Source organism: Musa acuminata, chromosome BXJ3-7 (assembly GCF_036884655.1).
Source record: "Musa acuminata AAA Group cultivar baxijiao chromosome BXJ3-7, Cavendish_Baxijiao_AAA, whole genome shotgun sequence".
NCBI lineage: Eukaryota > Viridiplantae > Streptophyta > Magnoliopsida > Zingiberales > Musaceae > Musa > Musa acuminata.
In genome coordinates, this window is record NC_088355.1 from 5,611,738 (window position 1) to 5,626,108 (window position 14,371).

The following is a 14,371-nucleotide window of genomic DNA, read 5'->3' on the forward strand; positions in this document are numbered from 1 at the left end:
TATATAAGTTTCATGTAATAAAAAAAACAAGGGACATAAAAACAGAAAGTTTCTAAAATATTTTTCTTAAAGAAAAATCTAATGGACGGTGGAGATTTTTGTTTGAGACTAATAAATTTAATTTATTATTATTATTATTGTTTTCTTATTCAATCACTAATGAAACCTACAAATGCGTGTTATCCACACATGGGTATGTACTTATCCTCAAGTCAGTGTCACCACAACTTTGACGAGAGGCACCGTCCATTCATTGCTACCTTAATCATGAAAGAAACTTACATTTAAGTCTGGTTTTGGGTAGATGTGATGGTAAGGTGGGTAATCATGTTGGAGATAAGAATCCATATAGTTACTCAGAGTTAATCTTTCTAATATGAAATGAATTATCTGTAAATACCCAATTAAATTGATTCAAGATATTTTTTATAATCGGATTTGAGGTGTAAGTACGTATTCTTTTTTTTTCCCAAAAAATATAAAAACGTATGCATTACTTCTGTAAATCTTTATAAGTCAAAGTTTCTTCCCCACACAACGAATAATATGATAGAAGATAAAGATTTTTCCAACTATATGAGGAAATTTTTCTATTGAGGAAAATCCTCTATTCTGTTAGGGAAATCCTTCCTCCTAATTTGTATAAATAGGAGAGGGAACATGTTAATAGATTCAAGCTAAAGCTATTTCATTTATACAATAAAGCTTTTTCAATTATTGTTCTTATCTTTTATTATTTCTATCATATTCTCAATAATATTTATGATTTGTAATATAATCAAATATAAATATTAATTAAAATTATTATATCTGATTTAATAAAATTATTTAATCTTTCGGTATGGAACCAAAAGTTCGTAAGCCCGTAAAATCTCTCTTACTTTCAGATATATCTTTTAGAGTTTACATATTTTGAAAGAATAAAATTATGTGGATACACTCATCGTTGAAAATAGATAATTTCTTATGAATCAATTGCACTAATTACCGATATCCATTTGCCGCACATTTTCCGGTTTTCGATCCGCCTGCATTGCCAACGCTTCTCAATTCCCGACTCGAAATCCATGCGTGGGTCAGATACCTGACGTGAAAGCAAGACGTTGCGTCCCGCGGTCACAAGTGGGCCCGCCGGGCGACGGAGTTAACGTACCCGCAGGTGGGTCCCGCAGACAAAATGACCTACTCGACCTCAAATTTTCTTTCCCCTAGAAATCCAGACAAAGCTGATCCAACCGAAAGAGAGAGAGAGAGAGAGAGAGGGGAATGGAGAGCGGGGCGGTGAGGTACGGGATCATAGGGGTGGGGATGATGGGGAGGGAGCACATGGTCAACCTCGCCCACCTCCGCAGCGAGGGTGCCACTGTCACCTGCGTCGCCGACCCCCACCCTTCCTCGCTGGAGCACGCCCTCGACCTCGCCCGCTCCCTCCACGCGCCACCTCCCGCGGTAATACTTGTACTTCTCTCTTGCCGACCACTCTATACTGCCTAAAACCGGGTCCGACACTCTTGTCGCTCCTCCACCTCCCGCAAAACAGAATCTTGGATTATCTGAATGGCCGGTCTCAGAAAGAAAATTTGTCCTTGATGGTACGATATTGATCCAATTCTTGAGGATGCTCGCCAGGCCTCCGGACCGAGCAAGCCCTGTTTAGCTTAACCTGAGTACCTACGTTTCGACGAGGATTTTTGTACTGGTCCAGTTGAACTGCCACAGTAGACTTTATAGGAATCTCTTTAGGACGAAGTTACTGCGGAGCTCGATTCATTTATGACTTTGTTTGGTTGCCTGGAGTTGCTGTCAAGTTATACCGAAGGACCCGACCTATGAGGGCGTATCAGAGTTATTGATGGAGGTTTAGATGGAGTAGCTTTTGTTTCCAGTTATTTATAGTGCGCTCTGATTAGCCTTGGGAGTTATCTGCTGAGTGTTTCATAGATGAAACTTAACTCCAGTGAACTTAGTCATATATTGATCTTCGTTTGATGGTGCTTGTTAGAAGATGGATATTGGCCTCTGTTATTACTTCTTTTCTACTTTCCTTCTTTTACTGTTCTGCTTCTTTCTCAAATTATCATATTTATTGTGGGATTATCTCTTTACATAGTTTTAGCTTGGTCATGAAATCAGTTAATGTTAAGCAATATGTTAAATGTACGAAGTGATGAGATTAAGTCATCTTTGTGTCATTCATTCAGCTAGTATATGCACCAATAAAGTCAAGGCCACAACTTTCTCATTTTCAATGGTTTATGCTGGATATCCTCCTCTATGACTTTTGCTTTATCCTTTTATAGAGTTCGGGCACTCAACAACTGCTTGGGTGGTCATCTGTTTCTAGGAACTACACTAGCAATGTGTCATTTGCTGTCAAGAGAAAGCATGTGACATTTGAAATTTTGGCTTTTCAATTTCACCTACCACGCATGTAAACTTGTGACTGATGCTATTATGATATATGGTCTAAGTAATATAATAGCTGAAGCTAAGATAGAACCAATGACTTGCTTTTTTACATTCTAATAGCCGATACATGCACAGGAAATTATTAAGTAATGTTTTCAACTTGATTAAGTTAAATTGAATTTTCAAGTGGGGTCTATGAATTGTTTTTTTTCCTATTTTTCTTAAGACTGTTAGCCGACACTTGCTTTCTGAATCACATCAGTTAGTTCTGGAGGTATTAGGACTTAGGATAATCTGTTTCAGTTAAGGTGATAATTTTAAAAAAAATCTTTTTTTGGAAATTATTAGTCCTAAGTTATATAAGATTAGTGTTAAACAATGTGTAAAAGCCTTAGATAAGTTGTGGATTGAAATACATTTTTTATACTTGATTGATCAAGGATATCCTTTTTAGTATCAGGTACTGGTTGCTAGGCAGACTAATTCAATGCGTTGGTCGTTAAAGAAAAGATAATTAGTATAGAAGTAACAACTGATCTTCCTTCTTCTTCTCCTTGTTCTTCTAGACCTCTCTTGTTTCTTCAAATATCGTGGGAGTTCTATATATTTTGCAAGTTCAAAATATCTCTTTAACCAATTTTGATTGAAATTGATTTACAAGGAATTTAAGAATTTCAAATTGTGTTTTACCATGGCATGCTGGGGTTTAATACACTATTTTTTGTATTTTTAGCTTGTGTTGGCGGGCACATATCTCAAGTCAAATAGGGTTGCCCATGCCATACTGTGTGGGCAAACCAGGCATGTTATTCCTAGTTTACTTTGGTTCTATGTGCAGCATCCATAGTCTCCTTAGAATTCTTGTCTGTGACATCACATTTAATGTACGGTTACAAAGTTTAAAATTGTATGCATGGTAATAGCAAGAATCGGTCGACTAATCTTTGTTACCTTCAATTGTGTTCCCCCAAATAAGTCTGAGATATCTTCAATTGACTAATACACCAGGCATATCATCAAAAGAATTCCTAAAGCTTGCTAAATATTCTATGATGATAGAAAGGCTTCGGTTGGGAGGGCTTGTGAAACTTTAATGGATTTTTTTCCATTTCTAGGTTTTATCTGCAGATAATTATAAGATATTTGTATTATTTTGGTGGACTGATATGTTAAGCTCAGGATAGTAATTTTAATATGTTGCAATGTAAGAACTAAGAACTACCAATCATATATCTCACTATTCCCTTGATATCCACTAAATTAAGTTACAGAGATCACTACAGGTATTGGAGAGAATGACTGCTAAAACATGTAGTTGGACTTGTAAGTTCTCTTTTATGTAAGGATAGTGTAACTGGTGCAGTCTATACTACTATTTGATAGCAAATCTTCTGGGCCAGTGTACTTGTTCAACCAAAGATATAGCAAAATAGAGGTAAATGAGATATATAAGAAGTTCTTACAGGCTGGTTTGGCTTGAGGAAGAAATCTGGGGCTTTTATATGTATCACAACACTAGAAAGGTAACTTGTTTCATACCTTTCATAATGGGTGGGCCAATGGAATATTTTAATCTCTTAAAATTACTTTTGTGATTGTTGGTATTATTCTTACAACTTTTCCTCCCTTCCAATCTGCAGCCTGCTGATAAACTTTGAAACCTTCAGGTATTTCCAGGACATCGTCAGCTATTAGACAGTGGACTTTGTGATGTTGTGGTTGTGTCATCTCCAAACATGACGCACTTTGAAATTCTCATGGATATAATTAACCATCATAAGCCCCACCATGTTCTCGTGGAAAAGCCATTATGCACTACTGTTGAGGACTGCAGAAAGGTAAGATATTATGTTTCTTGATGAATTGTTTGGATGTAAATATTACATACTTTCTTGCTTGCACTCGCTATGCATCTTTAAAAATTGAGTGATCTACAATCCTGATTAAAATATACTTATAGATGGCTTAATACAGGCTCATGTTAATCTATTAGATAGACATTGCTTCAAATCAAATTTCTTAGGGAGTTGATGCAATGAATCTATGCATGCATACCTTCTGCTACATTTAGTTGCTTAATTAGTGATTCTCCTTGCATGGTTTACAAGTTGGGACGAATTCTTTGTCATTTGTGAAAAAATTAGAACCAAGTCAATAAAAGCTTTGAAAGATCTTGCATGCGTTCTGTTGAGATTCTTTTATATGCAGTTCAATAAATCAGAAAGTCAAGAAGGCCATACTCGAGAACGATTTCCCTAAACATTTGATTTCAGAATTAAGCAACATATTTGTATAATACTGAACAAGTTAAGGTGATTTTTTTGGTATCTTTTATTTTGTGCAAACAGTAAGTGATGAAGTCAGAATTTGATTCCCAGACATTTCAATGATCTAATAAAATTTTTTGGTTTTACTAGCTAAACGACTCAGCACCTTCAAAATTTGTTGTAAGGTAAGATTCAAACTCTCAACTTAAGTGAGTCAGGAAAACTACCACCAGATTATTATTTTTTAATTTCTGTCTATCCCTATATTTTTTCTAGAAGGCTTCCGATTAGGTACAAGATGAAATCGGTAAAAAACTTTTGACCAAGATTTACGTGTGGAATGACCTATTTTTTAAATTGATTTGTGGCTTTAGCTGAAATCGAAATTTGGTTGTCTCTGCTTGGTCCTCTGCTAGATGAAAACACTTTTAGTTACCATCTTTTTATTATCCTATCCTCAATGAGGACAATTTGGTATGGACCCATTCTCCTGAGTTTTACCCTTAACAGTGCTTGAAACTGGTGAAATCCATATATAACAAAGTGACTTAGATTGGCTAGACTAGAAGGTGAACTAGAACCTTCATGTTTTCCCTTTATGAAATTTTATGCTTGGAAATCGCTTTGGGGGCATTTTCTAATTTCAGATTGCACAAATGATACTGGCTATTCACTGTTGTATTGTACAGTGATTTTTACAAATTGATGTGGTGTACGGATAGATTTAGAGATAAATAGCAGCATTCAAACAGAAGAATCCTCAATATTAAATCACCACGTTTCAACACATCCTAATTGTCAAAGTTATCAATTTCCAAGCTAAGCTACTACTATACAGGGCAAGTCACCAAGCTGGAAGCCAAATTTATCAAGTTCCATGCTACTTAGTTCCAATGCACCATGCATTAGTAATATTTTATAAAGTAGTTGCTGGTTGAGATATTTAATGTGCAAATCATTCATAAAGGAGGGGAGGGGAGCTTGTTAGGAACCTTGAATTAGCCCACATGGATCCTTGTTATTGAGCTCTTAGTTACTAATTTTTCCAAGAAAAGAGAAGAGAAATGACTTTCTTATATCCTAAATTCTACCCTCTTCTCTTGTTCAACATCAGTTGTTGTCAACCCTTCCTATGCTCTTGGTCTATTATCCTTATGACAATTAGAATAGGTAGAGCCATAGAGATCAACATAGTAGAGCAATGATAGGGCATGACACAGATGAAAGGATGAAGAAATTGAAGCTCTATGAAGGCAAGTTGAAGAGCCATGTGTCTTGAACGTCAAGAAGCTTACAACTCTAGACATTAAAACCATGGTTACACAAGTGATGCATCCAAAGACGTGAATTTGATTATGCTCTGACTTTATTTTCACAATCCAATAATCTCTAATAAGGAAACAGAATCTTCATTGACTAAATTGCGGGACTCTATAGGTTGATGGTTCAGAATAACTCTAGAGAGATGGAGAAATAACTTGTTGAAAGATATGTTGGAGGTCCAAGAGTGATGATTCGTGATGAAGTGGAGATAAATGACCACAATAGTTGTCCAATGCTTGACAATTAGCACTGAAAGTCAAAGCAAAACTAGTCAGCAGTTGAGTAAAGAGTGTGCTAATATTTAGTTGCATTTCTCTTGTAAAGGATATTTTACTCATAATAATGTTAGGGTCAAAAGCAATTGAAATTGTGAGAAGTGCAATCAATTCAACTCTTACTACTCATGGTGAAGGGTAATTTAGTCATACCAACCATTATTCACTTGTTTCAAATGCAAATAAGTAGAAAATTATATGAATGAGTGCCCATAAGGACAAACGGATACATGAGTAAATTTTGTGGAAGAAGATGACAAAGAATTAAAGATCTTTGGGAACCAAATATGATGAATAAGCTCAAAAGGCTTATGAAGTGATTGCTTCCAAAGAAGGTGAGTGCTTGGTGATCCATACCAATCTTCCAAACAACAGCATTGTAGTATTCATTTTTTCCAGAATTTTTTGTAATATGTTTGATTTCATTTGTTGCTCGTATTCCCTGTGTTACCTTGTGTTTTATCCTTCATAAATATCTTGTCATAGATTGTGAATGCAGCCAAGCAGCGGCCAGATATTCTAGTCCAAGTTGGACTAGAATACAGGTATATGCCTCCTGTATCTAAACTAATTGACATAGTGAAGAGTGGAATACTCGGGCATGTCAAAATGGTGGCAATCCGCGAACATCGATTTCCTTTCCTGGTTAAGGTACATGAGTTTGTAACTATAGTACAATTGTGACTTTCCTACTCATAAGTAAACCAATGTTTTTTCTTTGGATATATCTTTTGTAATATTGCATGATTTATGTAGGTCAACAATTGGAACCGTTTTAATGTTAACACCGGGGGAACTCTGGTTGAGAAGTGTTGCCACTTTTTTGATTTGATGAGGCTGTTCGCAGCCGCAAATCCTGTTCGTGTGATGGCTTCTGGATCTATTGATGTTAACCACAAGGATGAGACTTACGATGGAAAGGTCATTTTTTTCTACACTTCCAATGAAGATATCTCAAGCACTTGGATTCTTCTGGTTGATTGTATGCCAATCATTCTTGTAATCTTCTTTTCTATATTCATAGATTTGATCCAGATGCCTGAGATGTTTTGAAATGAGGTGCTGATATTGGTTTGTTTTACTAGGTGACCATCATCTACAAGTAAACATGGGAACTATTTAGGAGGAAACATAATATTAAAAGCAGGGTTTCATCTCCTCTATCACTCAATTCATATCCTTCAATCTCCTTTTCTGATTCGTCAGAATTAACTTTCTCTTCAATATTTATCACCCTTGATGATTTTTCACATCTTTGCTTTACGTGTTGTCCAACATATGTCCTTGTTTCTCCAAGCTCAGATGCTCTTGCTATGTCATCCAATATAAAATTTTCATCATAAAAAATCAACTCATCTTTTGTGTCTGATGTGTTAGCGCCTATCTTCCTAACTAGCCATTCATTTGAATTATCAATATCACTTAGAGAAATACAGTCAATGTTATTCCGTAAAATTATGACTAGGAAGTGTTTGATACTTTGATTATACTTGGTATATACTAAATCATGCAATCTTTGATGCTCCAACATGGTTTTCTTCTTTGTACAATTATTGTGGGAGTTTAAGACCTACTTACTATTTATGGATGACATTAGACTATCATGTTTGGTACAGAAATCTACTAGATTAGTTGCAAGTTCTTAATGTGCTTGTCTATTCAATCACAACCCAATTACGTTCACAACCTGTAGCATTGCGAGCTAAACTTAAAATTATAACTAACCATTGTAACATGTAAGTTTGTCGCTGAATTGCAATTAAGCTCCAACAATCAACTGCAAAGTTATATTTAAATATCAATAGATAAGTACATTAAACTCATACTATCTTTAAGTACATAGTTCTCCTTGTTCGAATTGGCATTGTGAATCCACAAAGGTCTCTTGGGTTTTTTATATGATGACAATTCAATCATTATTTTATCTCCATTACTAGTGCTGTGAACCAAACTACCTGTGTTAATACAACCCATTAACAAATTCATCAAATTCTATAAAAAAATTTAGATTTAGAAAGTGCATGCAATGGATGATGAATCATTTCAGGTCATGACATTGAGTTATTTATTAAATATTCCTATGATTTGCTTTTTTTTTTGTTGTACTACCAGATTCTATTTTTGTTGGTAATGATGTGTGTTTAGTTTAGAATACCATTGGTTCTCATACTTAAACGCTGGATATAGGTGCCAGACATCATTGATAATGCATTCGTGATAGTAGAATTTGATAATGGTACTCGTGGCATGCTTGACTTGTGCATGTTTGCTGAAGGCAGCAAGAATGAGCAAGAAATATCTGTCGTAGGTGACATTGGGAAGGTATTTTTCTCAAGTTCTTTGAGATATTGTTGAAAAACTTTCTTATGTCTTCTTTACTACATCCTCGTCTTGACTTCTAATCTGTTTCTATAATGAATGGCTACATTGATGATAATCTGCTGTCTGTTTTACAAATTAATTGTGTCTAATAATATGAGTTTATTGTTTCCTCAAAAATAAAAAAGAAGAACATGAGTTCGTTGTTATATTATCTAATATTACTTTTGAGTTTTGACAACTCAGAACTTGTTAACAGGGTGAGGCCTTTGTTCCTGAGAGCATTGTACATGTTGGCCTTAGAGCTGAAGGAAGAGCTGGAGTGAAGATAGAAAAAGCCGAGGATGCACGAATCAAGTATGCACAATCAACTATTTAAATTTAACTCTCCTTTTTGTGTCATGTAATTTTATCTTGTAACCATATGCTTACCAATAATATGCTAGTTGAAAACTCGAAAATTTATATAAAACATTTACAAGTTGTCAAAGTCATCATTTACATTGACATTAATAGTCCCCTTAACTAGATGAAAAACTTTCCTCCTGCTGAACCAATTATCTTAACTTTCTTCAGTAAGTATTGTGGTTCTCAATTTGTGTTGAGAAAAGCACAGTTTGTTATTCAATTCAAAGTGGAAATCTTTATTTGATTGATATGATGAGTAGTTCCTAGTCTCAGTACTCAACTTCTAGTGCAATAAACCTAGCTTGCTTTATAGAAGGTTTTATTCCTTCAAGCAAGGATTGAAATATCATACCGTACTGAAGTTTCGACATTCTCTCGGCACGATACGGTACTGTATATCGAGCAGTATACCGCTCGGTATATATATATGTATATGTATATATATATATATATATGTATATATATATATATATATCTATATCTATATCTATATATATATATACCTTTCGGTAGTGAGCAGTCTACGTATCGGTTTACTATCGGATCGGTATGTACCGCCCATAACGGGCGGTATCATTCGAAACTGTATACCTTGCCTTCAAGTTAATGAATTGTAGTTTGCTTGTTAAGGTCTTTTTTAATTTTTGAAAAAACTTGTGTCATTTCTTTTGCCCTCTTGTATCCTTTGGGATGGCTATTGGCACTTGGTGAGTTTTCCTCTTGTTGGTTACTATCTCTGCTAGTCTTTTTTATCAAGGGTTTCCCTTTTAGTGTTGTAAACGAGTGTAATTGTGGTCAAACTGACAATATCTTGGTGTCATCAGTATGAAGGGTAGTATCAATTGTCTACTGCTAGAAAAAAGAAAAAAATTGTATAGAGGGATTATGTTCTTGTTCTATGTCTTAGGCTTATTGGTTGGCATTACTTGTAGAACTCAAGATGAGGAAAAAATAAAAGAAATTGCTTAAAGATGATGCCATAGGTATGGATCAGTTTAAATTGATTTGTAGAAGAACTGGTCAAAAATGGTTTCGTTTTGTATAATAATATTTGATGCCAGGATTTTGAATTTCAGTGTTGGTACTTCTACTGGTCCTCGATCGGACCAGTACAGTACTATTGATATACCACCAACAAATATATCAGCCAATACAGGTGGGGCGAAAAGGAAAACAGAACTATTGGGAAGGTTCACAAAACATAGTTGTACTTCTTCCTCTTCATTTTCGTCCTCTCTCCATTTTTTTCATTGTCACAATGACTTCTTGTATGTTTTCATGGAAGCTTAATTGCTTAAAGCTGAAGTAGCTCCCAATTCCCTAAGCCCTCAACCCCATAATCAAAAGCTCTTTGATCTAGTTTGGCCATCTGTTGATGAAATAATTGCAATGCTCTAATCTATTTGAGAAAAAAGAGTTATGAAAAGCCTGATTGGGGTGGTTCCTACATGCTGGCCAAGTGGCCAGTACTGATGGTCTGTGTTCCAGTTGGTGGTTGGACCAGTCTATACTGCCTGGTAGAGTTGGTTATACCATGTTAACCAATCTTTTCTCAGTCGGAATCATCAGTTAAAAAGGACAAGGACAATGCCCCTTTTAACAACTTTAAATTAGGATGTCTGCATCTTAGTCCTGAGTCGATGTGTTTTCACTGGCTGGTACAAACATTATACTTTCACAGTCCTCTGTTCAAATTAAAAAAAAGGGTTCAATTTTTAATTTTTTTTCATTATTTGTTTTAGCTCTAGAACTATTTTAGTTTCCCATCTTATATTTTACTTTTTAAACTTTTAGAGCATAAATAAAATTCTAACTTTTCTATCTTTTTTCTGAGTTAATATGTGGGTTCAAAAAGGTATTTTTTTGGAGAACTAAAAGGAAGTTTCGTTGGATTCATTGAGCAAAGAAGACCAGTGGCTGGTTAGATTTGAGGGCTTGTTGATGGTGGGTTGGGTGTACAAAAGAGTGAAATATATCAAGAGAGATTTATGATTGTGAGGACTTGGAATTAATTCAGTGAGGTCCAGACTTTAGGCCTGTGTGCCTTACTACTGATTTTGGCTTGGTTTGGACTCTATCTGAGATAAGGTCTGTGATACGTTTAGCTTGTTGCTCGGGAGGTTAGAATTTCAAGCAATATTCATCATAGGAGGCAATAGGCATAGATTCCAGCCTTATGCTACCAGGAATTTGTATATGTGAGAATGATTTCATACCTACTAGATTCTGCTAAACAGAATATTTTGATAACAATTAAGTCTATTTCCCACTCCATCCCCAGTCTTAATGCATCCAGGAGAAATTCTTCTTATTCTGTCTCTGCATCAAAATTACCACCATATTTCTTTGTCATGATACAATACTTTGGTTTCTCTATGCATCATGGAACGTAAGTTTCTATTGTTTATGGGTAAGTTTTTGCTGGAATTCAAGAACTGATCAATAGGTCATCTACATCTTACAGAATTTTTTAGTCCATTTGTGTTCAACTTAGAGACAAACAGGTCGCCTACCTCCTACATAACTTTTTCATACAGTATTGTAATCCTTTAAATTGTTTGTGATATTCAAACTGAGAGAATGATGTCATGCAAGTGGTGTTGTGTCATGTGACATACTAGTAGTATCACTGGTATATAAGGGATAGTCTGAGATATAGGACTCAGTGGCCTCATTACTTATTGTTAATCTTATACATATTGGGTCATGTCAGCATGCCATGCTGTATAAATTTTGAGTTAGTAGGTTGTACCTAGACTTCTACATGGTACCAAAATGGGTTTCCCAAGGTTTGTCATGCACTGAAACTTAAAGGGGCTTTCTAGGTTCTGTACTGCCTTAAATAGAAGCTTAGTATTGGTCGGTGCAATTCATAGAAGTTATTGGAATGGTTGTTACTCAGAATCTCAGATCACGATTGGCGATGTTTATCGTTCAAAATTATGAATCCAAATGAGAATTTTAACTTAGGGAGCAGTGAACATCTGTAATTTAATCTCAGAATTGGTGGGTCTATGTTGTATTATGTTCTTAATTCTTATACATAAGGTGGAATTATCAATGTTCCAGAAGTCCAAAGACAAGAATATCAAATCAGTGGTCACTTTCAAAGTTTTCTAATTCGACAGGATGAATGTTTCATGATACTTCAAGGTGACTGTCACTTAGCAGATAAGAAATTCCAGAAATTTTTCTGGAGAAGATATTGGTACACAGCATAAACAAATTAGGACTCTGTTCATGCAATCGAACATGGATTACAATTTTGATCATATCTTGCTGCTTGCCTTAAGTTCACATTTTTTTAGTCTTTGTAAAAATCAAGTCAACCAACCTGCCATTGATAGATCATCATCCCATGTTCTTCGCTGCAATTTTCGTCTTATGTTTTACTCTACTGAGCTTATGACACTTTATCGGCTTCTGTTTATTTTTGGAGAATCCAAACTTTACATACTTTCTTTTTGTTCTTTACTTTCATGTGTCTTTTTTAACAAGTCTAGGTATGATGGACTACATCATGGATCAAGCTACCTGGAACACCTGCATTTTTTATCTGTGATCAAAGGTGAAAGTATCGATGCCCCTGCCGTCAGCTTGATGGATGGTCTGTTATCTGTTGCAATCGGCGTTGCTGCTCAACTTTCAATCGAGAAAGGACGCTTTATTACCATTCAAGAGATCTTGCAATGCTAGGACTTACGATCATTCATTTCAAGGTATTCAATGACTATTAAGGCTTATATTTTTTTTTTTGTTCATATATTATCATTGATCCTTTTGAGATCCAGCATTAGTTACCTCCTTGTATTGTTCCTATACAAACTTAAACATGAGCTTTATCAATTGTGCTGTGCCCTATGTTAGTCACCGAGAACATCTCTAAAGATGCTTTCTTCGAGAGTGGTATCTCAATGTTGACTCAGTCCCTTCAGAAGGAAGCTTTCATCGTGTTCATTCATCCGTCATTCAGATTGGAGTAACGATGAAGTTATCTTCGCCGATGGATCATCATCCAACATCTAACCAATGTGTTTATGGTATCGTAATTATTGTTGCAACATTAATATTAGATTAAATATATCTATAATAGATTATGTGTGTTGTTTCTTAATCGTTCAACATTTGGATCCATAAAATATTATACTAAACATTGATTTCATTAATTTAATCTAAAAGGTATTCAATAATCATATGATTTTCATAAATATTTTATCATGTTGATCGTAAAATGAGAAAGTTATGATTTGGATCAGACATTTGGTGGGTAGCTTATGATTATTTTGTTTCGTTTTTGTTGGAAGAAATTACAAGGGTATGGAGTGTTTGATTGAAGACAGTAAGGAGTATCATATCATCACCATTTGGAGCCACCAGTCAATGACCCAATGATAATGGTGATGCGTTCCCGAGGCGACGGAGATCTCAGTGGTGCAACAGACACCACACTGACCGATTTGCCACCTACCATCTTGCATGGCCTTTCTCGAGGAAACATGGAGATTGCAGCCTGTGTCTCATCTTCCAATCTTCCATCTACATCTCATCATGCTAAAAAATATTAGGGTTTTCATCTCATCTTTCTCTATTTCTCTCCCTGCATCCATCAGCCGCAAGTAAGCAAGCATTCATTCATCGTGCATGTGTGTTTGCCTTCTCCACCAAGCAATGGCGCCTGCAACTGCAGCCTAGCTTTCTACACCCTCTCCTTTGTTCTCTTCCCATTTTGAGTTCCCATCTGTCAACCTACTGTCTCTCTAAAAGATATCCATCTGACACTCAAACTGCTACACCTCTCTCTCTCTCTCTCTCTCTCTCCATACTTCACCACCTTCTTTACTCTTTTAGTCCAACTGGTTTTCGTGGAATTCTAGCGATGGCAGCGGCAAGGAGATAGCAACATTGGCAGCTGTGAGTATGATCAGACCAGTTTTCTCTGCTGGAAGAATAGCCCGAGGGTCGATGATGTATGCACAAACACGCACAGATTCGCCATACATCGCTTGCATTATAGACCCCAAAAAACCCTCTCGCTTGCCTCTGCAGTCCATCCGAGTCTTTCTTAGAAGAGGTTCTGAAAGTACAAGCAAGACTTCTGTGAGCAAACGACGCCACAGTAAAAGGAGTATATGGATATGGCGTTGCCAACAGATATCTTTCACATTTAATGTTGGATTCTATTACCAAAATAAGATCTTATATTGACAAGTTGTCTCTATGGTTCTATTAAGTTTTTAGTCCATTAAAGAACAATTTAGCTCAGCGGTCTCAATCGGATTCAGTGATGATAGATAGCCTTGAGATTAATTAGAGTTGGGATTAGTTCTAATGTTGCCGGAGGTACTACGTCTCGTCTGTCCAGGACAAGGA

At 35.8% G+C, this 14,371-nt stretch overlaps 1 protein-coding gene across 4 annotated transcripts; it reads left to right on the plus strand.

The window, feature by feature from the left end:
• The first annotated feature begins 1,228 nt into the window (after positions 1 to 1,228).
• LOC135643836 (uncharacterized) lies at positions 1,229 to 13,115 on the plus strand. 4 transcript variants are annotated; one of them, XM_065161201.1, is made up of 7 exons: positions 1,229 to 1,449; positions 4,077 to 4,247; positions 6,761 to 6,925; positions 7,031 to 7,273; positions 8,462 to 8,596; positions 8,853 to 8,950; positions 12,500 to 13,115. In XM_065161201.1, exons 1-7 carry the CDS (start codon positions 1,267 to 1,269, stop codon positions 12,561 to 12,563), a joined length of 1,059 nt encoding a protein of 352 aa, XP_065017273.1. In that variant the 5' UTR covers positions 1,229 to 1,266; the 3' UTR covers positions 12,564 to 13,115. The 4 variants fall into 4 exon arrangements, with proteins under 4 accessions (XP_065017273.1, XP_065017270.1, XP_065017274.1 ...); XM_065161198.1 differs by having other exon boundaries at positions 1,230 to 1,449; positions 12,505 to 13,115; XM_065161200.1 differs by having other exon boundaries at positions 1,233 to 1,449; positions 7,031 to 7,195; positions 12,505 to 13,115.
• Positions 13,116 to 14,371: the final 1,256 nt, after the last annotated feature.